Raw genomic sequence first — 26697 nt, forward strand, 5'->3', positions numbered from 1 at the left:
TGAATGCGAGCCTCTTGCCGACCGATCATGGGCCCTGGCATTTGGGGAAACGGTGTTCTTTGTGAGCTGTATGCCTGGGGAAATTCGAGGTGGTGCTACTTTGGATTCAAATCCATGTCCCCCCAAAACACAGACTCTGGGAACTCTGTATATGCCATATTCTAGTGATGGCCTTCATAATGTTGCTAGAATGTGTTTATTGTAAATAAGTCTAAGCCCTTGTACACACGGTCGGAGAATCTGTCGGAATGTGTCCTATCGGACCGTGTCGTCGGATAATCCGACTGTGTGTGGTATGCATCGGACTGTTTCCGTCGGAATATCCGTCGGATCAAATTTTCAAACTTGCTGGAAATATTTTCCGACAAACTGGTCCGATAGGACATACTCAGATTATGTGTAGAGAATTCCGATCGGACCAAGTGCCACGCATGCTCAGATCAAATTCCTACATCAAAGCTATTGGCTACTAGCCTGAACGTAGTCCCATCGTAACAAAATTATGTCATCACATTCTGAAAGATCGGATTTTTCGACAACTTTGTCCAACTGTGTGTATGCAACAGTTTCGGACAAGATCCGACGGACAAAATCCGACGGATTTGGTTGTCGAAATGTCCGACCGGGTGTACAAGGGCTTATATGGGATCTAAGAGTCATTAGATCCCCATTGTTGTTTGTGTTAATTAACTCTGCCATTGTGTAAAGGAGATCTGTGTTTATTTGTGAAATGTTGATTGTCTTCTGAGCTACAAGACAGCAAGTCTGGCCTAAAGGTCATGTCCGAGTCATCCAGGCTGTCTAAAGGATTAGTACTTAGCTCATGTTAATTAGGTCTGGTCACTGGTGTATTTTAAGAGTAATATGAGCAGGAGGTATGCACCTGTTCTTTTACTGCATCTTCCAATAAAGATTTGTTCCTGCTTGAACCTCAAGACAGAGCCTTGTCTCATACTTGAGAGAGAATTATTCATATGGGTTCCTTGTTCGGCTGATGGAAGTGTTCAGTAGCTGCCTTTTCGTTTGGGTATGGAATGTCCTAAACTACTTTAACCCCTTTCATACTCGGGGTGTCGTTACAAACACGTTTAAGGAATACGCACATTCCTGGTTTTGGCTTTGCCCTAAAACATAGTGCATGTGACATATCAATGAAGACTTATATTAAAAAAGTCAGTAATATATTGCAGTGCTGATAATCCAACTACGCATGCACTGCGTTCACCGCGATCTTGCCTAATCTGGTTTGCCTTTACTGGGAACCCGGGTCAGTGTTGCCAACTGTCAGTATTTTTAATGGCCAGTAAGAAATGGGCATTTTTCTCATGCCAGTAAATGCCTGTGACAGGAAAAGGTTGGCAGTAAAAAATATATGACTGACACTCGGCACTACGCAATCGCAGTTTTGGTTTGGAGCTTATAGAGACCATCTAGGTGTCTGCTATTGTGTTTGGGTGGCGCTGGTGGAGGAAGCAGGTCTGGCAGAGGTGGTGCTTGAGCGTGCTGTGTGATGACATGGTGCAAGGGACTAGCAGAGTGGATGGAGCCTTGTGTGCGTGTCTGCGGGATGGGAGAAAGGCAAGCCAGGAGCAGGACTGTCAGTGCTGTTTGGACTGAAGGGACCACCTGGCATGGAGAGAGACTGTCACTGTGACTCAGGAGGGGGCATGTCATGGAGAGAGAGACTGTCACTGTGACGCAGGTCAGGGCGTGTCATGTCGGTGAGGTGTCATTATCACCTGTGCTGCTGCACACTGCCGTCAGAGTCCTGTCCCTGAGCCACTTACTAAAGGCGAAAATATATTTATTTTATTTTCGTTTAAATATCTACCTTAAAGCGGAGGGTCACACAAAAATTGAACCTCTGCTTTTTGGAACCACCCCCCTCCAGTGTCACATTTGACACCTTTCAGGGGAGTGCCGATACCCAAGACAGGTATTTGCACCCACTTCCAGGCATAGACTCCCACGGGAGTCTATGCCTCTTCCTGTCCCGCCGCGCTGTCTGCTGGGACACACACGGGTCCCAGAGACAGTGCGGGCCATTCTCATTGCGCTGTGCGACTTGCGCATTCGCAGTAGGGAACCGGGAAGTGAAGCCGCAATGCTTCACTTCCTGATTCCCTCACCGAGAATGGCGCTGGCAGCAGCCGAGAGATTGCTCGGCTTCCGACATCGCTGGACTCCAGGAAAGGTAAGTGTCCATTTATTAAAAGTCAGCAGCTGCAGTATTTGTAGCTGCTGGCTTTTAATATTTTTTTTTTTTTTTTTTTAGGTGGACTCCCTCTTTAAGTCACAGTGATAATTGCATATTGTGCTTGTTTGTAGCCTAAATACTGAAATCTGCACCCAAAAATAATTTTAACTTTTGGAAATGCCAGTAAATTTTGGGTGTAATGTCAGTAAATTTCAAATCTGGTAGGTTGGCAACACTTTTTCAGGTCAATCTGCTACTGCACATGCAGGGCTGTTATAGAGAGTATAATCCAATGCAGATCCTAGTAAGGTTCTGTTCACACTTCTGTTCAAGTGTGACTTGTCATGTGACTTTGGACAGAGCCGACTTTGGACTTGATAAAAACACAGTGGGAAGAAGACGAATCACATACATATACACATTGATAGATATATATATATATATATATATATATATATATATATATATATATATATATATATATATATATATATATATATATATCAATCACTTTTTGAATTACTGAAATAAATTAACGTTCTACTATAGCCTTAGCTGCTTACCAAGAAAATGAACCCTAGTGTTTTGCACGCTTTTGGTCTTGTTTTCAGATGCATATTTAACACGTTTAAAATGGTCATGATGCAGTCATATCTTTTGAGCCATGCAGTCAGCTTAGATAAACTGTGCTTAGTTCAGTTGTTTAAATAGAGGTTTACTCACATTTGCATACAAGATATAATAAACTAAATGCTAAAGGGCTAATCATAAAATAAAAAAAATAAAAATGCACAAAACAAATACGAGAATATTATAAAACAATACGAGAACAACATAAAATAAGATTGGATACAAAATATGCTAAAATGCTGCATTAGAAAAATGTTTGCAAAGAAAATGAAAAAAAAGTTGTGTAATAAGAAAAGAGAAAAAATAAATAAAATAGAAAGAACTGTACAGCTTATTTGGCATGGCAGCAGACCAGTGTTCTTCCATCTATAAATATTTGATGTGTTTACCTCTCTGTTTCTCTGGTGCTACCGGTTAAGTATTTAAGAATTCAGTATATAGATCACTATCCTAAATACAGAGCATCTTCTTCATAGGTTGTAGGTAGGCTTGTTTGGCTATTTTAGATATGTGGCCATTCATTAGTGTATCATTTTCTTTTGTTCAGTTCACATACATAAAATATAGGTGTGGAATTGCTATATCTAAAGTGACCCTGTCAGTAACAGAAACCAGTCCAGAAAGGCCTACCTCTGCTAAAGAACAGAGTAAAAATACCCATTTCTGCCAAAGGCTGATCCATTAAAGAGAAGTCCACCAAGAAACCATCATTTTTTGCAAGTATCGTTCAACCGCATCCCCTACTGCACTCAATGGTTTCTTCCACTTGCCCCCCATGTCATCACACAACACAACAGTGGTTTGGAGGCAAGTGGAGCAAACCACAGAGAGCTGCAGGGAACATAGTAGGCACATAGAAGTGGTGGTTTCTTGGCAAAGTTCAAATAACGATTTCTCTTTAAAGCGGAATGAAAAGTTCCGCAGTCACAAACTGCAAGCAGGCTCATTATTGCAAAAAAAAAAAAAAAAAAAGTCACGTAATGTTTCTTCTGCAATAAAATGCACCTACTTGCCCACTCAAAGCAATCGTAGCTGCCTTTACATGACCAGATCTTATCGGAGCAATGTTCAGCATTTGCGTTCTCCTTTAGCAGAGATGTTCTTCTGGCCTGGGTTCTTTTACAAACTTTTAACATAATCACTGCAAGGCAATATTATTCAGGAACTTTTGTCTCCTCTTCATCTCCAATACCTCCTATTTCTGCTTTCTACCACAGAGGTGGCCATATATGCAGGCCGAACAAGACAAACATAAGATTCTTCCATCAATGCTATACAGCGCAGTTGGACAAATCTGCTGTGCCTATTGCATTTTGACTGCCGATAGTGCCAGCTGCAAGAGAATTTTGACATGCTCCTCAAGAATCAGCTGAAATTCATACAGGGTATGGCCGGCTTGATTGTCAACCAGGCAGTATTTTAAAGGAGTGAATGCCACTACTGATTAATAGTAATCTAGACCAGTGTTTGTCAATGTAAAAGGTATGGGGGGCCTCAAATGCAGCCCCTGATGTCCCCAAAAGGGCCACATATATTATATATAATGCTACAGAAGACTGTCATAGACTAAAAACTTACTGGAGGAGATGGTCAGAGAGGTCATGCTGTAGGACACAGAGACTAGTAATGTTTTATTAAAGACCCCTTACAAATCACTTCTCTCACTACTGACTGCTGGGGACCAATGGCTGCACTTCAAACACCAATGGGTCAAAAATGTTGCCTTCAGGCTGGGCAACAGGGATCTAGACTACTGCAAGTTGCTACACCTACAACATCATCTATATCCAGTTTGTTACAATAGCAGTGAAATATTACAATAATAATTTATATATCCACACACACACACACACACACACACACACACACCCCATGTAACTGCACAGTGGTAGTAGCCAAACTAGTATGTTCATCACGTGAATGGGTAGGGCTTGCATGTGACTAAATGTCAACAATGGAAAGAAATAAAAAAATAAAAGTACTCTAATCTCAAACCCCACAGTTATTTGCAAACTCATTAAAATAAACCTATGTACTTTGTTGAGCATCTTGCAGAGAGTTTCGTAGTAGACACAGCATACAGATAAATGACATTTAAATTCCTACACATGAATGTCATATAAATAGTGTCTCTGGCATTAAGGCTGCATTCACACCTGAGCATAGCATTTTCAAGCAGAAAATCACGCAAATTTACATGCAACGGTTTTTGCGGCTTTTTTACCGGGTTTTGCCGCGATTTTGTGCAGGGCAAAAGGTTACCAATGTTAAAAAAAGAAAAACGCCCAAATCTGCTCAATTCGAGCGACAAAAAAGGGTCCGGAACTTGTTTGAGCTTCAGGCGACATGGAGTGGAGATGTGAACCATCTCCATTGAGATGAATAGATTTTTTCCCCCCTCTAGCGTTTTGTAGCTTCAGGCTTCAAGCTACAAAACGCTCAGGTGTGAATGGGGTCTTACTGATCCCACTGCTGCCATTCCATGGGGCCAATCCCTAATCCACTGTACCAGGGATATGCAATTAGTGGACCTCCAGCTGTTGCAGAACTACAAGTCCCATGTGGCATAGCAAGACTGACAGCCACAAGCATAACACCCAGAGGCATGATGGGACTTGCATATCCCTGCACTATACCAAGCATGGGTCTGCAAAGGGCCTGTGTGTTTAAGAGACAAAATATATTTTAAGGTCTGTACGGAGTTCTGTTTCCCGTGGGGTATTGCCTGCTTCACACGGGCTTCAGCTTGTATAAGAGCAGTGTGAACAGGAAGCTATGAAAGCATTTGCAGAGCTTTCAGCTTCAGCATGTAAATGTTGAACACAGACCCGAATGTTTCACACACCTCTGCTACATTGCACAGCCAATGGGTGGCACAGTTTTTTTTCATGGAGAAGAGATGTGGTGCAGATAACTTTGCACATTTTAATTTTTCACAGGAACAATGGAAAAGGTTAAAGTGCTACACACATCCTTGCTATACAATTTATAAGGCAGGTACACGGTTCGAATCTTGGGCGGTCCCTGCAAAACCAGTCAAGATCCGAACAGCGTGTGGCCTGGCTAAATGTACCAAGTTGATCCATCGATCAACTCCCGGCAGGGACTGCTTCCCCCCGCCCCCTCCCACCACGAGAAGACAATGGCTCGGCAGGAGGGATTCCTGCATCAATACTGTCTGTGTTGATGAGGAATCAAGTGAAATTTGCTTTACGTATGGCCGGCCCAAGCATCTGTAGTGGATTGGAGCCTGTAGATGTTTGTGCTCAGACTGCATTAAGTGGATTATGTGAAACTCAACACACACACACACACACACACCCCCCCCAAGAGGTTTACCTGGCGATTTTGCAAATTTGACCCGTAGCATCCAATATAAAAAAATTAAAAAGAAAGAAGGTGGTCAGCTATATGTCTTACCTGGAGAAAAGCTGGAGGCCGACTCTGAGCCATTTCACTGTCAGTGTCCATGAACTTGATAATGCGAAGATATCCAGGATACGAGGGGGCGCTCACTAGTCCATCTGGTGTTACAAAGAAGATCTGAACTCCTCTTGGAATAAGTATAAGTTCCTCTGCATCAACTCCCAAACTCTGCACTGGAGGCGGCTGTGCCGTCATTGAATAGAAGTCATCTCCTACTATAGAGCGTTCCCCAGATTCTGTGCCATAGGAGACTGTGAAATGTCCATCTGTTGCCTGGGGGGTGTATGCTGGTGGTGCAATGGCACCTTCTGTGAAGGGATTTATTGGATTGTCTGTTGGTATACAGGGGACGAGGCCTGCTGGCTCAGCAGGGAATGGAGGCATCTGTGGCAGTGGTGGTCTTTCAGGCCTTTCCTTCTTGGCTGCTGGCAGTGATGGGTATAGAGGAAGGGCTGGTGCAGCAGAAGGTTCTGGAACATGGCCTGTCATACTCTGTTGTAGGATGTTCAGTCTGGTATAGACATTCTGTAAAGTCTCCTGCATCTTTACTTGCATTTGTCTTGCGGAATCCCAAGCTGGACCAATATACTCCGGTGCCTGCAAGGAAACACCCAATCCTCTTAGCAAATGCTCCTGGCCTTGTCTGTAAAAGTTACGTGCTTCTTCCTTGTAACCATTTTCATCTGCGTTCAAACCTTTATTGATGTATAAAAAGGCTCTCCTGTATTCCTCCTCGATACTACGAATTATGGCGTTTTCCTGCATCTCTGGAAGCAGCTGCTTCTCCATCACTGAAATTACAAAAAAAATATATAAAATTATAGGAATATTACACACACACAAATACAAAAGTGAGTATACCCCTTACATTTTTGTAAATATTTTATTCTATCTTTTCATGTGACAACACTGAAGAAATTACACTTTTCTACAATGTAAAAGCAGTGAGTGTACAGCTTGTATAACAGTGTAAATTTGCTGTCCTCTCAAAATAACTCAACACACAGCCATTAATGTCTAAACCACTGACAACAAAAGGGAGTACACCACTAAGTGAAAGTGTCCAAATTGAGCCCAATTAGTCATTTTCCTTCCCCAGTGTCATGAGACACGTTAGTGTTACAAGGCCTTTGGTGTTATTGCTCTCACTCTCTCATACTGGTCACTGGAAGAAGTTCAACATGGCACCAGATGGAAAATAACTCTGAGGATCTGAAAAAAAAAAGAATTGTTGCTCTACATAAAGATGGCTTAGGTTATAAGAAGATTGCCAAGACCCTGAACATACAGCAGTTTAACAGGACGGGTTCCACTCAGAACAGGCCTCGCCATGGTCAACCAAAAATGTTGAGTGCATGTGGTCAGCGTCATATACAGAGGGTGTCTTTGGGAAATAGACGTATAAGTGCTGGCAGCATTGCTGCAGAGGTTTAAGGGGTGGGGGGGGTCAGCCTGTCAGTGCTCAGACCATATGCCGCACACTGCCTCATATTGGTCTGCATGGCTGTTGCCCCAGAAGAAAGCCTCTTCTAAAGATTATGCACAAGGCGGCCTACAAACAGTTTGCTGAAGACAAGCAGACTAAGGACATGAATTACTGGAACCATGTCCTGTGGTCTGATGAGACCAAGATAAACTTATTTGGTTCAGACAGTGTCAAGAGTGTGTGGTGGCAACCAGGTGAGGAGTACAAAGACAAGCGTGCCTTGCCTACAGTCAAGCATGGTGGTATAAGTGTCATGGTCTGGGGCTGCATGAGTGCTTCCGGCACTGGGGAGCTACAGTTCATTGAGGGAACCCATGAATGCCAACATGTACTGCGACATACTGAAGGAGAGCATGATCCCCTCCCTTTGGAGACTGGACCACAGGGCAGTATTCCAACATAACGACCCCAAACACACCTCCAAGATGACCACTGCCTTGTTTAATAAGCTGTGGGTAAAGTTGATGGACTGGCCAAGCATGTCTCCAGACCCAAACCTTATTGAACATCTGTGGGGCATCCTCAAATGGAAGGTGGAGGAACGCAAGGTCTCTAACATCCACCAGCTCTGTGATGTCATCATGGAGAAGTGGAAAAGGACTCCAGTGGCAACCTGTGACGCTCTAGTGAACTCCACACTAAATATTGACACTTTGGGCCCAATTTAGACATTTTCACTTGGGGGTGTACTCACTTTTGTTGCCAGTGGTTTAGACATTAATGGCTTGTGTGGAGTTATTTTGAGGGGACAGAAAATTTACACAAGCTGTACATTCACTACTTTACATTATAGCAAAGTGTCATATGAAAAGATATAATAAAATATTTACAAACATTAGAAAACTAGTCAGTCTTATTGAACATTTGGCAAACCACGTTGGTTTAGCAATGCCTGACTGATGGGCCATAATAGCCATGTCTTCTCCTATGCGAACAGAGCGTGAGCTAGGCAAATATTTCTGTACGGTACATTGCATGGTTGAACAAGTGGCCAAAGCATTTGACCCAAGCCATTCTCAACCAGATTTTCATGGAACCTTAGGGTTCGTCCTGAGATTACTAGGGGTTTCCTTGAGCTGGAACGGATTGACCTCCCACCCGACTTAATATTTCCAGGTTTATCACCACTTGACATTCTAACCATCACTGTAAGGAGGGCCTTTTTTCCCCACTGACCCCTAATTAACTTGTTTTAGCAGGGGCTCCCAAAGACTTGAAAATGATCTTAGGGGTTCCTCTGGGTTAAAAGAAAGAAAGAAAGAAAAAAAAAAAAAAAAAAAAAAAAAGGGGAAGGGTTAGGACAGCCTTCTAAGTAAAGTTGTCAACTTAGTTTTTCTTGGTGTCAGTAAGAGCCCACCTCCTCTACCGCCTACATCACAATGATCTTCCCTGAATTCTTCAGTGATCCAACCCTGTTAATGTTATCAGTTTCAATTAGCAAAACTAAAAACACCAGGACAAGTAATCTCACGTGGAATATGTTTTCAACTGAGTCCAATGAGATTTGAAAACTACACTCACATGGTCTGACAAAGTGTAAAGTTTCCTGAACTGTGTAAAGTTTCCTGACTTGAGGCTATATTGTTCCTTCTTTTACCTACAGAAGGTGCAGAGCAGGCATGTCAAACCTAAAGTGGCAGTAAACCCTCACATATACCCAGTGAAGTGACTGGCCTCAGGTGATACACAGAGATGAAACAAATACTCTTAAATAAGTTGTACCTGTTTACCTGCAGTCTTTGCTTTTCTACAGGCATTCAAAGTGTAGAATTTCTCAACCTGTCTAAGCATTCAGAAAAAAAGGGGGCAGGGAGCTGAAGTTACACTCTGCGGAGCTTAGCGAGGAGAGCTCTGAGAGCTGATTGGAGGGAAGGGACACACCCCCTCTTCACACAGCACACAGGAACAGAGCTGAGGCTGTCAAACAGCTGGAGATCCCTCCCCTGTCACCATTTTTCTCTTGGTGAACTCCATTGAAATCCATGTGTCTGGTGCCCTGCATGTAGATTAGGGGTCAGGTGCGCCCGATGGAGCGGGCACCACTGGTTCTGACAGGGGTATGGCCCACCGCCACAACACTCTGGTCAGTGCTCTCAGCCATTGGTTGAGAGTGCTGGTTGGCAGACCTTTTTTGTTTGAAGGGGCATGACGAACAGCTTCTGTTGGACCAGCTGCAGTACACATGGGCCGAATGTCAGCCAGTTTCTACTGAACCGGCTGATGCCTCTCTGACATTTGGCCCGTGTGTACTAGGCTTTACTATATGCCTCGGCTTTTAGATTTGTGGCCAGCACTGCATCTCCAGGAAAGACAAGTATTCCAGAGCATGCACTACTCCACCCTGACAGGACTCTTAAAAGCTTTATTGTGAATACAGTTTATGCAATATCAAAAAAATAAAAAATTAAAAAAAGGAAAAGAGAAATGATCAATCATAAAAGGTTGATGCCACCCAAGTTCATACAGGGTTAAATCCAGCTCAATACCATCACCACACTGCGTGTACACCAATCCCCTAAGGCAGTGATGGCGAACCTTGGCACCCAAGATGTTTTGGAACTACATTTCCCATGATGCTTACCTATACTGCAGTGTAGTTGAGCATCATGGGAAATGTAGTTCCAAGACATCTGGAGTGCCAAGGTAGGCCATCACTGCCCTAAGGTAATGAACTTAATGTACCATTAGCCATAAGTATTACGCTTGTGCTTTTAACAATCTCTGTCAGCAGGCACTGCGTCCCTCCATCTAAGTTTTGTTCAATTTGCATGCGGCGCACCACTTATCTCTGAACAAAATACCTGTATATGCAAGACTAAGGCCCCATTCACACCTGAGCGTTTTGTAGGTTTAAGCTGAAGCTACAAAACGCTGGAGGGGAAAAAAATAAAAATAAAAATACAAAATCAATTATTCTCAATGGAGATGGTTTACATCTCCACTCCAAAACAACTGAAGCTCAAACAAGTTCTAGAGTGTCTTTTTATGCAGATTACAGGCGTTTTTCTTTTTATTTTTTTTTATTTTGTTTTTTTACATTGGGGACCGTTTGAGCTGTACAAAAATCGCAGTAAAAACAAACGCACGACTGGGGCCTTAGGTGCGGTTCACACCAGATGCAGTCCAGTGCGTTTATTGTGCATCAACAACACGGACAGTGTTTAACATGGATTCCAAGGGCCCTAGTTTATACCAGTGCAGTGTGTTCAAGTTCAGTCAACAAAAGTAGAACATGTTACATTTCTTTTGTACAGGACGCATCTGGAATGTGGTAAAATTTATCAAAAAACACTCTGTAATGCACATTTCCCTAATTAAGATGGAAAAAAATAAAAGAAAAAAAGAAGGTGGAAAAATGCACTGGAAAAAACTGCACCAGAATGCATCAAACCACACAACACACACACAAACGTATTTCAAAACAAAAATTGTGGTGTGAATTGCCCCTTACAAAAGCACACCTAATTTACAACATTTAAAAAAAAAAAAAAAAAAAAAAAAAAAAAAAAACAACAATTATACAAAAATCTACCCAATGCAAGGCTTTGAAAAACGGATGTCAACACATGTCATCTATAGTGTCAAAGCGAGCTAAATGTAACGGATGTGCATATTCAGCCTTATTATTAGGCATGCAGCAAAAGATATGAACAAGTGGGAATACAGTGAGGAAAAAATTAGACAATCTGGAGCAGGGGTGCATGACAGCCAATCAGCTTCTACCTTTCATTTTCAAAGCTTAACTGAATAAACTGAAGATAGAAGCGGATTGGTTAACATGCACAGCTGCTCCAGTTTTGATGAATTCTCTCTATTGTTCACAGTATGACCTGTTCAAACCTGCTTGTTGTTAGAAAGAGTCCTATAGATTGCATTTTGGGTGCATTGAATGGCAATTTTCCTTTTAAATCAGTTAAATCCTCAGTACATGTCAATGAGCAGCAATATGTGAACCCAGCCCCCTGGCACTGCAGTGAGCACATCCGACAAGGAGGGTTCAGATTAAAATGAAGCAGTTACATAACGAAGCTGATAAAAGCCCAGACATCACAGCGATCGATTTAATCCACTCAATGTCAGGCCCGAAGCTGTAATTCAATGTACTGTGTTGTAACAATGGCATGGAATAAAACATCTAGGAAAAAAAAAAAAAAATATTTTAAACCCCTAAAATCTGGAAGTGAACTAATAATCTATAATATTTATTATGGGGGCTTTGAGACCAACAAAATTTGAAGTGACAAATTATTCGGCACATATCTGGCACTTGCTTTAGGCCCCACCGACATATTCCACATCGCAGCAAACACACAACACGCGTTTTGTGTGTGAGTCATCTTGACTGGCACCTAGATTCAAATCGATTTAAAGCGGAATTCCACCCTAAAGTGGAACCTCCGCTGATCGTAACCCCCCCCCCCCCCCCTCCGGTGTCACAATTGACACCTTTCAGGGGGGAGACAGGTATTTTCACCCACTTCCGGGCATAGACTCCCACAGGAGTCTACGCCATTTCCTGCCCTGCCGCGCTGTCTGCTGGGACACACACGGGTCCCAGTGACAGCGCGGAGATTTCCTATTGCGCGGCGCAGCTCGCGCATGCGCAGTAGGGAACTGGGAAGTGAAGCCGATTCGCTTTACTTCCTGATTCCCTCACCTCGAATGGCGGCGGCAGCAGCCGAGGCCCGAGCGGTCGATCGGCCTGGGCATCGCTGGAACCCGGGACAGGTGAGTGTCCATTTATTAAAAGTCAGCAGCTGTAGTATTTATAGCTGCTGGCTTTTAATATTTTTTTTTTGGGCGGAATCCCTCTTTAAATCTTGAATCCAGTTGAGAGCTCAAATCAATTCAAATTTTCAGCAAATCAATTTTTTCTTTTCCCACCAGGACCGGTGCTGACACCGCACTGGTCCTGAGGAGCTGGGGGCAGGAGTTTTTAGGCGAGGCCATGGCTTCGGCCTAGTCCACGATGCCAGACGCTGCGGACTAGGCCGAAGCAGCGGCCTAGCCTAAAAAAAACTCTTCCACGCAGATCCTCAGGACCAGCACGGTGTCCATAAAAAAATTAAAAAAATTAAAAAACACACACACACACACACACCTCGATTCAAATTGTGAATAGAGTTTTAAAAAATATAAAAAACAACATTTTGCAGATTTTTTTTTTGGGGAGAAAAATCGCCCAGCTCTAATGGCACCCCAAACATGAAGTGATTTTGCAAAAATCCATATTTTTTGCTAGAAAATTACTTGGAACCCCCAAACATTATATATATTTTTTTAGCAGAGACTCTAGAGAATAAAACGGCGATTGTTGCAATATTTTATGTCACACGGTATTTGCGCAGCGGTGTTTTAAACGCAACTTTTTGGGAAAAGGGGACACTTTCATGAATTAAAATAAACAACGAAACAGTAAAATTAGCCCAATTTTTTTGCATAATGTGAAAGATAATGTTACGCCGAGTAAATAGATACCAAACATGTCACACTTTATAATTGCACGCACTCGTGGATTGACGACAAAGTACGGTACCTAAAAATCTCAATAGGCGACGCTTTAAAAATTTTTTTACGGTTACCAGGTTAGCGTTACAGAGGAGGTCTACTGCTAGAATTATTGCTCTCGCTCTGACGATCGCGGCGATACCTCACGTGTGATTTAAACACCGTTTCCGTATGCGTTTTCTTTGCTTCGCGAGCTCGTGGGGACGGCGGGCGCTTTAAAATTTGTAATATTCCTGCAACTTGTGGCAAAATATAAAATATTTCTTGGACTCAACATGCCTCTCAGTAAATAGCTTGGGGTGTCTACTTTCCAAAATGGGGTCATTTTGGGGGGTTTTGTGCTATTTTGGCATTTTATGGCCTTCGAAACTGTGATAGGTAGTGAGGAGTGAAATCAAAAATTTGCACCCTTAGAAATCCTGAAGGCAGTGATTGGTTTTCGGGGTGCTGAATACGGCTAGATTCCCAAAAAGTCCCACACATGTGGTATCCCCGTACTCAGGAGAAGCAGCAGAATATATTTTGGGGTACAATTCCACATATAACTATGGCATGTGTGAGCAATATACCATTTAGTGACAACTTTTTGTAAACTTTTTTTTTGCGTGTGTCATTATTCAATCACTTGGGAAAAAAAAATAATAATAATAATATTCAATGGGCTCAACATGCCCCTCAGCAATTTCCTTGGGGTGTCTACTTTCCAAGATGGGGTCATTTGGGGGGGGGGGATTTGTACTGCCCTGCCATTTTAGCACCTCAAGAAATGATAGGCAGTCATAAATTAAAAGCTGTGTAAATTCCAGAAAATGTACTCTGGTTTATAGACGCTATGAAACTTTTGCGCAAACCAATAAATAGGGATGCACCGAATGGGTTTTTTGGTGCCGAAACCGATACCGAAAATGAAAAATACACTAGGCCGAAAACCGAAACCGATACCGAAAATGACTGTTTTTAAAAAATATTTTTATACAGGAGGTGGTCAGAGACTGGGGACATGGTACAGGAGGTGGTCAGAGACTGGGGACATGGTACAGGAGGTGGTCAGAGACTGGGGACATGGTACAGGAGGTGGTCAGAGACTGGGGACACGGTACAGGAGGTGGTCAGAGACTGGGGACACGGTACAGGAGGTGGTCAGAGACTGGGGACACGGTACAGGAGATGGTCAGAGACTGGGGACACGGTACAGGAGATGGTCAGAGACTGGGGACACGGTACAGGAGATGGTCAGAGACTGGGGACACGGTACAGGAGATGGTCAGAGACTGGGGACACGGTACAGGAGATGGTCAGAGACTGGGGACACGGTACAGGAGATGGTCAGAGACTGGGGACACGGTACAGGAGATGGTCAGAGAACGTGGTACAGGAGGCATCCCCCATTGCAGGCCAGTGTCCCCCGTTGCAGCCAGTGTGCCAGTGCCCCGTTGCAGCCAGTGTGCCAGTGCCCCGTTGCAGCCAGTGTGCCAGTGCCCCGTTGCAGCCAGTGTGTCCCCCGTTGCAGCCAGTGTGTCCCCCGTTGCAGCCAGTGTGTCCCCCGTTGCAGCCAGTGTGTCCCCCGTTGCAGCCAGTGTGTCCCCCGTTGCAGCCAGACAGCCAAGTGTGTATTGCAGCCAAGTGTGTGTCCCATTGCAGCCAGACAGCCAAGTGTGTATTGCAGCCAAGTGTGTGTCCCATTGCAGCCAGACAGCCAAGTGTGTATTGCAGCCAAGTGTGTGTCCCATTGCAGCCAGCCTGTGCAGGGAAGAGAGCCGCCTCCGTCGCCTGTTTGATCACAGCGCCGGGAACATCACAGCTTTCATTTCAATAGCTGTGTGTTCCCGGCCGCGCGCCGTCACACACAGCCCCTCCCCCTTGTCCGGGCACTTTGATAGACAGATCATCCGTCCAATCCTGCGGATGATCTGTCTATCTAAGTGTCCGGACAAGGGGGAGGGGCTGTGTGTGACGGCGCGCGGCCGGGAACACACAGCTATTGAAATGAAAGCTGTGATGTTCCCGGCGCTTTGATCAAACAGGCGGCGGAGGCGGTTCTCCTGCGTTATGCACCCCCCATGATGGGCGTCACCAGGGGCGGGGGCGGAGCCCCGCCCCCACCCAGGCCACGCCCCATTTTCGGCTCCATTATCGGCCGTTTTTCTCTTTCGGCAAAATGCCGAAAAGGGCATTTTCGGCCTATATGTTTCGGCGGCCGAAATTTCGGTGCATCACTACCAATAAATATACGCTTATTGACATTTTTTTTTACTAAAGACATGTGGCTGAATACATTTTGGCCTAAATGTATGACTAAAATTTAGTTTATTCAAATTTTTCTTATAACAAAAAAGTAGAAAATATTTATATTTTTTTAAATTTTCAGTCTTTTTCAGAAGCAATCAAATACCATCAAAAGAAAGCTCTATTTGTGGGAAGAAAAGGACGCAAATTTAGTTTGGGTACAACATTGCATGACGCGCAATTACCAGTTAAAGCAGTGCGAAATTGTAAAAAGACCTCTGGTCCTTAGGCTGACAATTGGGCCGGGGCTGAAGTGGTTAAACTAACAAAGCTCTGATAACCTAATGTTCTCAGAGATTGTACATTTTTCAAATAAAACTGTTTTTTGAGAATTGTGATCTTCATTCTAAGCAAAAGAATCATGATTCTCATTTTTCCCAGAATCGTGCAGCTCTAACACACACACACACACACACACACACACTACAATCTGACTGCCTGCACAATTTCCTTTCTGGAATAGGCAATAACTATGTAGTACAGTGATGGCCTGATCTATGGGTCTGGTCCCGATTTGTAGATTATTTAGGCTGGTCCTCACACTAGACTGTTTATGTATTGCTAGAAAAGAGGACTCCGAATGTAATCTGTATGGCTGGCGTACGGTTTTGTTCCATAAATGCTGGAGATGATCCGATCTCACAAGTTGCTTCCACAAATCCATGTATAATTCAAACAATTCCACTCCTGTTTCCTCCTAATTAGATCAAAATCACATGAGTTCTCGTGGAAGTTTATAAATCAGGATTTATTATTTCATGGATCACAGAACTCAGACAGGGGAACGAGGACAGACGATACATGAAGACAAAAGGTGATCTGGTCTAATGCAACACAACATATCATATAGCTATGAAATCCTCACTGACCCTCCATCACTCCTTGTAGGCTGCATATTCTGTTACCATCTGCAGACAGTAAACAAAGCATAGGCTGGGAATACATAACATTCTATATCACATCTCTCCTTAAATACCCTCATCACGTCTGGGAGGACTGAGGAATTCGCCATGTTTTCTTGACCCGAGTGTCCTTCCTATATGTCCCTAAGGGCCTGTTAACACCATGCCAGTTAAGCTGCATTCATCAACACAGGCTCAATGCCCGGGCACATAGGAGACATTGAGACAGAGAGATTTAAATTGATTTCTACTTTTTGCACCATTTGAAAACATTTCTAAAAAAAAAAAAAAAAAAAAAAATATTTATATATATATATATATATATATATATATATATATATATATATATATATATATATATATATATATATATATAATTATAATCTATCCTATTTGTCTAAATCTACACAGTCTCTGGACCCCCACATACACTCACCGGCCACTTTATTATTAGGTACACCTGTTCAATTGCTTGGTAACACAAATTGCTAATCAGCCAATCACATGGCAGCAACTCAATGCATTCAGGCATCTAGATGTGGTGAAGACAACTTGCTGAAGTTCAAACCAAGGAAGAAAGGGGATTTAAGTGACTTTGAACTTGGCATGGTTGTTGGTGCCAGACCAGCTGGTATGAGTATTTCAAAAACTGCTCAACTACTGGGATTTTCACACACAACCATCTCTAGGGTTTACAGAGAATGCCCCAAAAAAGAGAAAATATCCAGTGAGCGGCAGTTGTGTGGAGGAAAATGCCTTTTTGTTGTCAGGAGAATGGGCAGACTGATAGAAAGGCAACATACATTATACAATTTTCCTTTAGATTTACCAAAACCCTATAATATGAGGTCAAACCTAAACACTTTGAAATTGTATTCAACCAGGCAGGCCCTTGTACTACATAGTTGAAGGTAAAGCTAAAAGGAAAGTTTATAAGAAAATTGTATAATGTCTGGCCAACCTAATGCCGATCTGATTATTGGACGAATGATCGTCGGTTTATTTTTGCATGCTAAGCTCACATCGAATCTGATGAGTTCACTAAAGTCACGAAAATTCTCGTACGACAGAATAAAAAGTTGGAAGTGATGTCATGTGTTGTAATGCACTTTGGAACGACAGCTGTACTGATTAAACGAAAATCGTACGATCTGGCATCGTACGGAAAAAATGTCCGTGCATGTATGATAGAATAATATTGGATGAACTGTCCTGATCAGCTCTCGAAAGCTCTGTACTAACAATCCAATTATCGCACAAATCGATTCAAAAGCGGAATTTTTCATACAGATCGTGTGTATGGGGCTTTACACAACTACTCATTACAACCAAGGTATGCAGAATATGAAGAAGATGAGGTTCAGAAGCAGAAGACCACACTGGGTGCTACTCCTGTCAGATAAGAACAGGAAACTGAGGCTATAAGTCACACAGGCTCGCCAAAATTGGACAATAGAAGATGGGAAAAAAACGTCTGGTCTGGCTGTGACATTCAGATTGTAGGGTCAAAATTTGGTGTAAAAATTAAAACATGGATCCATCCTGCCTTGTATCAACAGTTCAGGCTGGTGGTGGTGTCACAGTGGGGGGGGGGGGGGGGTATTTTCTTGACACACTTTGATCCCCTTTGTACCAATTAAGAATCATTTAAATGCCGCATCTTTCCAGTGTGTTGTTGCTGACCATGTCCACCCCGTTAAGCCTATTTCTGATGGCTACTTCCAGCAGGATAATGCACCATGTCACAAAGCTCAAACCATCTCACCACTGGACAATGAGGTCACTGCACTCCAATGGCCTCCACAGTCATCGGATACCAATCCAATAGAGCACTTTAGGGATGTGGTGGAACGGAAGATTCACATCATGGATGTGCAGCTGACAAATCTGCAGGATGCCATCATGTCAATATGGACCAGAGTCTGGGGAATGTTTCCAAACACCTCGTTGAATGTTTGCCATGAAGAATTAAGACAGTTCTGAAGGTACAAAGAGGTCCAACCCAGTACTAGCAAGGTGTACCTAATAAGGTGGCCGGTAAGAGTATATACAAACACCTTCACCAACTACAAAGCAGGTCCTTCATTCAGTCACCGAGTCCCTGTACGGCACCCAACACCCTCCAAAGTCCATCCAATCGGATTAGAACTATTAGTTTTGGGTATAGGCCAGGAGTTGAATTAGCAAGCGGATTATGAAAGTCCCATGAAAGATTCCCCTGCAATTAATATGAAACCATGTAAAGGAGTCTCACTTCTCATGCCGCGTTTCCCATAAGTAAAATGGAGAAGCTATGCCAAGATTCTGGGATCTCGTCATGCGATTAGATCTGGTTGTCACAGTCCCCATGAGATGAGTCTAAGCTTACACCCTGACCCAGATTTAAATGCAACACTCGCCCCATTACTATGAATGTGTTTATAAAACAAAATACACAAGCCGGGTTCAGGAGGAGAAGACAGGCCACAGGTTGGAAGACCCGATTCCCCAACACTCCCAAGGTGCACTGCATTCTCTGCCACATAAATCATCCCATCTGACCGGCCCGGGCATGTGACATCCTGAAAGCAGGTGTAATCCACAATTGTCATCTCTTGTCATGTGCCGCTTTCACAATTCAATGGGAGTGAATGCCATCATTTCCTGTGGCAGTGTTCTATCACCTGATAATATTGGACTTTACTGTGACCCTGAGCACCACAAACCACAACAGTCTACCATCATTGTCACTACACAGCACAAGCAGGGATTACACACATATTGTCGCTGTGTCATAGTCAAAGACTTACACCTTTTCATCTGTATTTCTATACACTTATTTTTGTGTCCCTGATGCACATTTTTTTATGTATGTTTTTGTATGTGCTGCCATTGAATTCTATGGACCCAAAAAAAAAAAAAAATCCACTTATAAACACATACAGTACATAGTAAAAACACTTGGTTTTAAATAAGGATAGAGGTGACATGTGACAGTACAGTAATAAAAGTAATATAAAACATTTAAGTAATTACATAGTCCAAGGTGATACATTTCTAACCCCAAAATCAATCTTCCAGCACAATTTTCAAAAAATCCTCCACCGCTTGTGCTCACAATATGGATGTGCACTTCACTTACCAAAGAGGTTTGACATCTTTTTACAAGTTGGTCAAAAAATAACCTTTTTTTGTTCTCAAAAACCAAGATTCTCCCTGGGGTGTGCTGCAAGGACTCCTCCAATTTTGATATCACATACATATCACACATGGGGAGCGTGCTGAGCTGGGGCACAGGGGCCAGAGTGGGGAGCGTGCTGAGCCGGGGCGCAGGGGCCAGAGTGGGGAGCGTGCCGAGCCGGGGCGCAGAGGTCTTGTTGTTAGACTATACAAGACATAAGAAGCAAGAGGCTGACTAAATCTATAAAAAAGATACTCCTACATCTCTTTTTTTACTTACCTCTCTGGCTAGTGGCGTGTTAAATTTTGCTCTTGAAGAGCTCCAGGTATGTAATATAGCAAGTCCCTTTCCATGCAGCCTTTTATCGACCACTGCGGCACTACAGAGGGGCTCGCTAGCCAAACAAACCCAGAAGTGTCATATGACAGCAGCACCCAGAAATGTCACTCACTAGATGTGCAAAGTTGGTAGAGACATCCCCAAAAAGACTTGCAGCTGTAATTGCAGTGAAAGGTGATTCTACAAAGTATTGACTCAGGGAGGCGGAATACAAATGTGCGCCACACTTTTCACATATTTGTAAAAAAAAAAAAAAAAAAAAAAAAAAAAAAAATTTGAAAACCATGTATCATTTTCCTTCCACTTCACAATTATGTGCCACTTTGTGTTGGTCTATCACATAAAATACATTTACATTTTTGGTTGTAAAATTTCAAGGGCATGAATACTTTTTTCAAGTCACTGTAACACAATGAAAAAGAAATATAGTGTTATAGATCTTTTGCTGCACATTTTATTCTAGAATTCGTCCTTTTTAAAATGACACTAAAATTAGGATTCTGTTGCAAAACATTGCAAAGTTAATTGACAAATGAATTACATTTCCCCCCCCCCCCCCCCATTTTTTTTGTACTTTTTTTTTTTAAATGTGAAAGAATATAATTTAAAATGTGTAATGTTAACGAACAAAAAAAAAAAAAAAAGTTTAACTAGTTGCTGCCTGCCAAATGACAGCAGGGCAGCTCTCGTTCTGGGACACCGTCATATGACGGCGTCCCAGAATGGCCACTCTTGCGATCGCAGCCGCCCCATGTTGATAGGACACGACGCGAGACGCGAATCCGATCTCTGTAAAGAGCCGCGTCCGCAGCTCTTTAACCATGTGATTGGCTGGGTCCAATCGCAGCCGGTCACATGTAGACATGGAGATGATGGTAATCAGTGCTCCTCGCCTCACATGAACAGAGTGTGTGGCGAGGAGAGCCGATCAGCGGCATCTCCTCACAGGAAACATCTACACATGTAACCAGTGCCCTGATTACAATAGCATCACCAGTGCCAGCAATCAGTGCCCACTAGTGATGCCAGACTGTGCTGGCTATCAGTCCCACCTATCAGTGCTGTCCATCACTGCCCATCAAAGCCAGTAAAAAATAAATTCTAATTTTTTTGTTTTGTTTTGTTTTTTGTTTGTTTTTTAAGTAAAAAATAAAAAACCCAGCAGTGATGAAATTCCTCCAAAAGAAAGCTCTATTTGTGTAAAGAAAATGATAAAATTGTTATCTGGGTACAGCGTAGCATGACCGTGCAATTGTCATTCAAAGTGCGACAGCGCTGAAAGCTGAAAAAGGGCCTGGGCAGGAAGTGCCCTGTAGGCAAGTGGTTAAATATTAATGGTTAAGAAAATACAAAAAATTTCAGTGGGGGAAATAATAATTGAACGCATAAGAAGAATATGGTGTTAATTAGTGCTGATCAGAGTAAACTAAAATTAATAAAGGGTTAAAAACTAAGAAACATTTTGTTTAAAAAATAAATTTTAAAAAATGTACCTTTTTTTGGGGGGGGGGTAAGGAAAGGCAGAAGAAATGGACTATAAAATAGAAACAGCAGCCGAAATATTGAGGGGTAGTAAAAACAAAAAAAAAATTAAAAATTTACTTCAGGTTTTTTTTTTAATGGATATCTGCGGATAGTTTTTCCATTTTATCTGCAGATGAATGAACAAAAAGATACAAAAGTAACAATATGTTAAATTGTATCTTTCTGTAGTGTTTGACCAAGGGTTGTTTATAAGCACTATCAGACTACAGACAGCTGAAGCTGTCAACTTTCTCTATGTACACAGACATGCAGCTTTGTTTTTGTTTGTTTAACATGACAAAGTAGTCATCCTAGAATGTGATCACTACATTGCAATAGATGTCTGCACACTTTTCTCATCCTTTAACAATAAGATGTGTGTCATCTGATATCAGGGAATAATAAAGTTATAAAGGATTGAACAAAGGTCATGTTCTAGTCACCTTGATATATAATTGCAGTGATGAGGGAAGTACAGATAATGATAGGACATAGTACACATCCAGTTCTTGGTACATATAAAAAAAAAAAAATTAAAAAAAAAAAAAAACACAGGCATCCCAGCACTGCACAATAAATGGCAATCGATCACGCGCGTCCCTGAGGTCTCCATTTACAGTATGTGCCCCTCCATAGAGTCCAGTGCACCCCTACTACCCCTAGGTGTGGTCACTGGATCTCTCATACCCCCATAGATGGGTTATCATCAAGTGTGTTCAAATGCTTAGCAAACAACCATAGTGGTTTATTGTGAACCTTTCACCCATAGAAATACCTTCTGTGTTCTTTTTACGTAGGACTACTTGCTAAAACTCTGATCTCAAGTACAGTACAGGGAGGACACCGGATCGGGACAAGTACAGTACAGGGGGGCGGGGGACACCGAATCAGGACGAGTACATTACGGGGGGCACCAGATCAGGAGTACAGTAAGGAGGGGGCACCAGATCGGGACGAGTACAGTACAGGGGGGACAACGGATCAGGAGTACAGTACAGGGGGGACAACGGATCAGGAGTACAGTACAGGGGGGACAACGGATCAGGAGTACAGTACAGGGGGGACAACGGATCAGGAGTACAGTACGGAGGGGGCACCAGATCGGGACAAGTACAGTACGGGGGGAGCACAAGTACAGTACAGGGGGGGGACACCGGATCGGGACGAGTACAGTACAGGGGGGGACACCGGATCGGGACGAGTACAGTACAGGGGGGGACACCGGATCGGGACGAGTACAGTACAGGGGGGGACACCGGATCGGGAGTACAGTACGGGGGAGCACGAGTACAGTACAGGGGGGACACCGGATCGGGACGAGTACAGTACAGGGGGGGCGGGGACACCGGATCGGGACGATTACAGTACGGGGGGGGACACCAGGAGTACAGTACGGGGGGACACCAGAGCAGGAGTACAGTACGGGGGGAGCACGAGTACAGGGGGGGACACCGGATCGGCACGAGTACAGTACAGGGGGGGCGGGGGACACAGGATCGGGACAAGTACAGTACGGGGGAGAGGGACACCGGATCGGGACAAGTACAGTACAGGGGGGGGACCGGGAGTACAGTACGGGGGGGCACCGGATCGGGACGAGTACAGTACGGGGGGCACCGGATCGGGACGAGTACAGTACAGGGGGCACCGGATCGGGACGAGTACAGTACAGGGGGAGCACGAGTACAGGGGGGCGGGGGACACCGGATAGGGACGAGTACAGTACAGGGGGGACACCAGGAGTACAGTACGGGGGGGGGGGGACACCAGATCGGCACAAGTACAGTACAGGGGGGGCGGGGGACACAGGATCGGGACAAGTACAGTACAGGGGGGGCAGGGACACCGGATCGGAACGAGTACAGTACAGGGGGGGCACCAGATCGGGATAAGTACAGTACAGGGGACACCAGATCGGGACGAGTACAGTATGGGAGGAGCACCGGATCGGGACGAGTACAGTACAGGGGGGACACCGGATCGGGACGAGTACAGTACAGGGGGGACACCAGATCAGGAGTACAGTACGGGGGAGCACGAGTACAGGGGGGGGGGACACCGGATCAGGACGAGTACAGTACGGGGGAGCACAAGTACAGTACAGGGGGGACACCGGATCGGGACGAGTACAGTACAGGGGGGGAGGGGCGGGGGACACCAGATCGGGACAAGTACAGTACAGGGGGGGGGGGGGGGGGACACCAGATCGGGACGAGTACAGTACAGGGGGAACAGCGGATCAGGACATGTACAGTACAGGGGAAACTAGATCGGGAGTACAGTACAGGGGGAACACCGGACCAAGAGTACAGTAGGGGGGACACCGGATGTGACGTGTACAGTACAGTCTTGATCACTTCAGCTCTGACCTGGTATAATCTATGTATGCTGGGACTTGTAGTACCCCAGCAAGGTGCGGCCATGCAGTTCTCTGTGTAGTGCTGGCTCGGTCATGTCACGTGACACGCAAGAACATTCGGTACTCACATTGTCGGTGTATCTCCGTTCGACGTCTCCCCGGCTGTGCGTTGCCAATGCTCTATCCCATCAACACGGCGAGCACCTGATCTTCCCTAAAGCTCTACAACCCCGCCCACTGTCAGAGCTCCTAAATCCCGCCCGCAGCGTGAGCTCTGCAACCCAGCCTACTGCCAGAGCTCTGAAACCCCGCCTTTCTCTTACATCTGCAACCCCGCCCACTGACAGTGCTCAGCAACTCTGCCTACCGTCTGAGCTCTCAATCCCGCCTACTTTTCGAAGTCCCAAACCCTGCCCACTGTCTGACCTCTACAAACCGATCAGAACGTCGTAGCTCTGTAACCCCGCCCTCTATCTGAACGCCACAGCTCCGCCCCTGTTCCTAGTCCCACCGTTGCTTGCATTGAGTGCGGTTAATCATTTTTGTTCTGTGTTATAAATCTGTTCCTATGATGGAGTCACATTACTCTTGTTCTGTTTCCTTCATGTCTGCCCCTCTCTCAGGCCTAATGTAATGATGAATGTAATAATTAAAGTGAGCCTGCCCCCTGATACTCTGAGCAACCTACAAAGGCTGCCATCATAGAGTTCTTCTGAAAATGCTACTTGCCTGGCTGACATGCCGATGGAATGGCTACAACACAGATAGCAAGTGTAGCGGCCATAACCCTTTGTAGGGCGGCCTTGACTTATTGGGCTTACCGGTTACCTCCTCTTGGCTTGCTCTTCCACGTCTAGGGGTTCCCAGGGGTTGATACCCAACAACTTGGATGCTGACACCAATAAACTGCAGACATAACAAAGTCTCTAATACCACCCAGAGAGTAGCCACTCGCAGCTGGGCACTTCACAGCTGAACAGATCTCTAGCCAGAGACCATGGCAATCAGCACATTGATTCGGAATTGTCAAATCCTCTGAACGAGTACAAGTTATAACTGAGTGTGAACAGGAACCTTTTTCTTCAGTACCTGGAACGTTCTCTGTCTCCTTGATAGTACTGGAAAAAGCGTGGATTCGTCAATGTCCTTCCCAACTAAGTAACCAGGCACTTCTCAGGATGCCACTTGCCCGGCCCTCCTCCGAAGAGTCCTCCCCCGATCACTTGCACGAGCTGTGGTGCCCCTCCAGGCCAAGAGCACACCCGGACACCTTGAATCCTCCCTCAGTTACTGCGCCTTGGACCAGCCGGTTCCGAGACTCAGGAACAGATGGATCCCTACCCCAGACCAGGCGGGTCTATTGGGGATAACCAACAGGAACATGTTGCGGGATGTCATGACCGGGATGTCGTGACCGGGACCCCTCGCGGGGCTACACCGGTCCTGCATACAAGACCAGACCACACGGGCCTCACAAACTCCTCCTCAACACGTGACCTCCACATCTTAAAGAGGAAGTAAACCCTGATGAGTTTACTTCCTCTTTCATTCCCTGTAAAGGCAAAGCATAATGGACTACTATGCATCGCATAGTAGTCCATTATGTGTCACTTACCTGACACAGGAGCCAGCGAAGTCACCGCTGTCCCCTGTAGTTCCGAGCGTCCATCTTCTTGGTGGGTCTCCGTGGGTCTAGCTGCTCCGGCGCTGTGATTCGCCAGAGCAGCAATGACGTCACTCCCGCGCATGCGCACGGGAGCCGAGACTCGCGTCATTGCCGTCATCGACGATGCCCCGCTCAGTGCGCCTGCGCTCCGCTGTCTACGGCGCATGCGCCGTAGATAGCGGTGCCCGTCTTCTGGCAAATATCTCCTAAACCTTATAGGTTTGGGAGATATTTCTTGGACCTACAGGTAAGCCTTAATCTAGGCTTACCTGTAGGTCAAAGTGGTTTGTAAGGGTTTACAACCACTTTAAGTACCCCTTCCCAAACTCCTCAACGGGGCCCGGCACACCCACTGAATGGTTCCGAGAAGGCTGATACCCAAAACGTCCAACCAGGCCTGGTTCTGGCACTGTACACATGACCAAGCAGAACTTCTAACACAGCCAAACTGATGTCAAGGTTAACCTACATAATTGACCCTCAGAATCCCTATTATTCTGAGGCAAAAATAAAATTTACACATGAATGACATTTTGTCCAAAATGTCATCCGCTACACAAGCAATTGTGCTGCAAGTTTGAAAATGACTTGCTAAGCTAAGCTAGACTCTCCAGGCTTCACAAGTTTGTTGCACAATTGGGGCAAGTCCGCATTCCATGACCCCAGATCAACTCTCTTTGCAAACATTCTGTGAGTCTGCTGCAAGTTCTGCTTCAGTTATGTTGTACTATAGTCCTCCCACCACAGGGGGCACTGTGACTGAATTTTCATGCTGTAGACTTGCAGAGATCTTGCTGTAGACTCTTGCAAGAGACTTGCCACGCAAATTTACTACAAATCGCAAAAGTGTCAACTAGAACTTGTGCTTCAAGTGCTCTGCAAGTGTACAACTTACCAGTTAAAATGTGCAGCAAGTTAAGACTTACAATTCAACACTTCTGCAAATTTGTGGCAAGTAGGGATGAGCCGAACACCCCCCTGTTCGGTTCGCACCAGAACCTGCGAACAGACCTAAACTTCGTGTGAACTTTAGAACCCTATTAAAGTCTATGGGACTCGAACGTTCACAATGTAAAGTGCTCATTTTAAAGGGTAATATGCAGGTTACTGTCCTAAAAAGTGTTTGGGGACCCGGGTCCTGCCCCAGGGGACATGGATCAATGCAAAAAAAAGTTTTAAAAACGGCCGTTTTTTCAGGAGCAGTGATTTTAATA

General features: G+C 44.5%; 1 protein-coding gene across 3 annotated transcripts in view; it reads right to left on the reverse strand.

The window, feature by feature from the left end:
* SPART (spartin) overlaps positions 1-24106 on the reverse strand; it is a 53195-nt gene extending 29089 nt beyond the window's left edge. For all 3 annotated transcript variants that reach the window (XM_077484144.1, XM_077484143.1, XM_077484145.1), the window contains exons 1-2: positions 23946-24106; positions 6248-7044 (exon numbers count right to left, since the gene is read on the reverse strand). In XM_077484144.1, coding sequence (XP_077340270.1) covers positions 6248-7042 — 795 coding nt within the window. In that variant the 5' untranslated portion in view covers positions 7043-7044; positions 23946-24106. The remainder of the gene's footprint in view (positions 1-6247; positions 7045-23945) is intronic.
* Positions 24107-26697: the final 2591 nt, after the last annotated feature.

This window comes from Lithobates pipiens, unplaced genomic scaffold, assembly GCF_037356315.1.
Source record: "Lithobates pipiens isolate NorthernLeopardFrog02 unplaced genomic scaffold, aLitPip1_a1.2 Scaffold_16, whole genome shotgun sequence".
Lineage (NCBI taxonomy): Eukaryota > Metazoa > Chordata > Amphibia > Anura > Ranidae > Lithobates > Lithobates pipiens.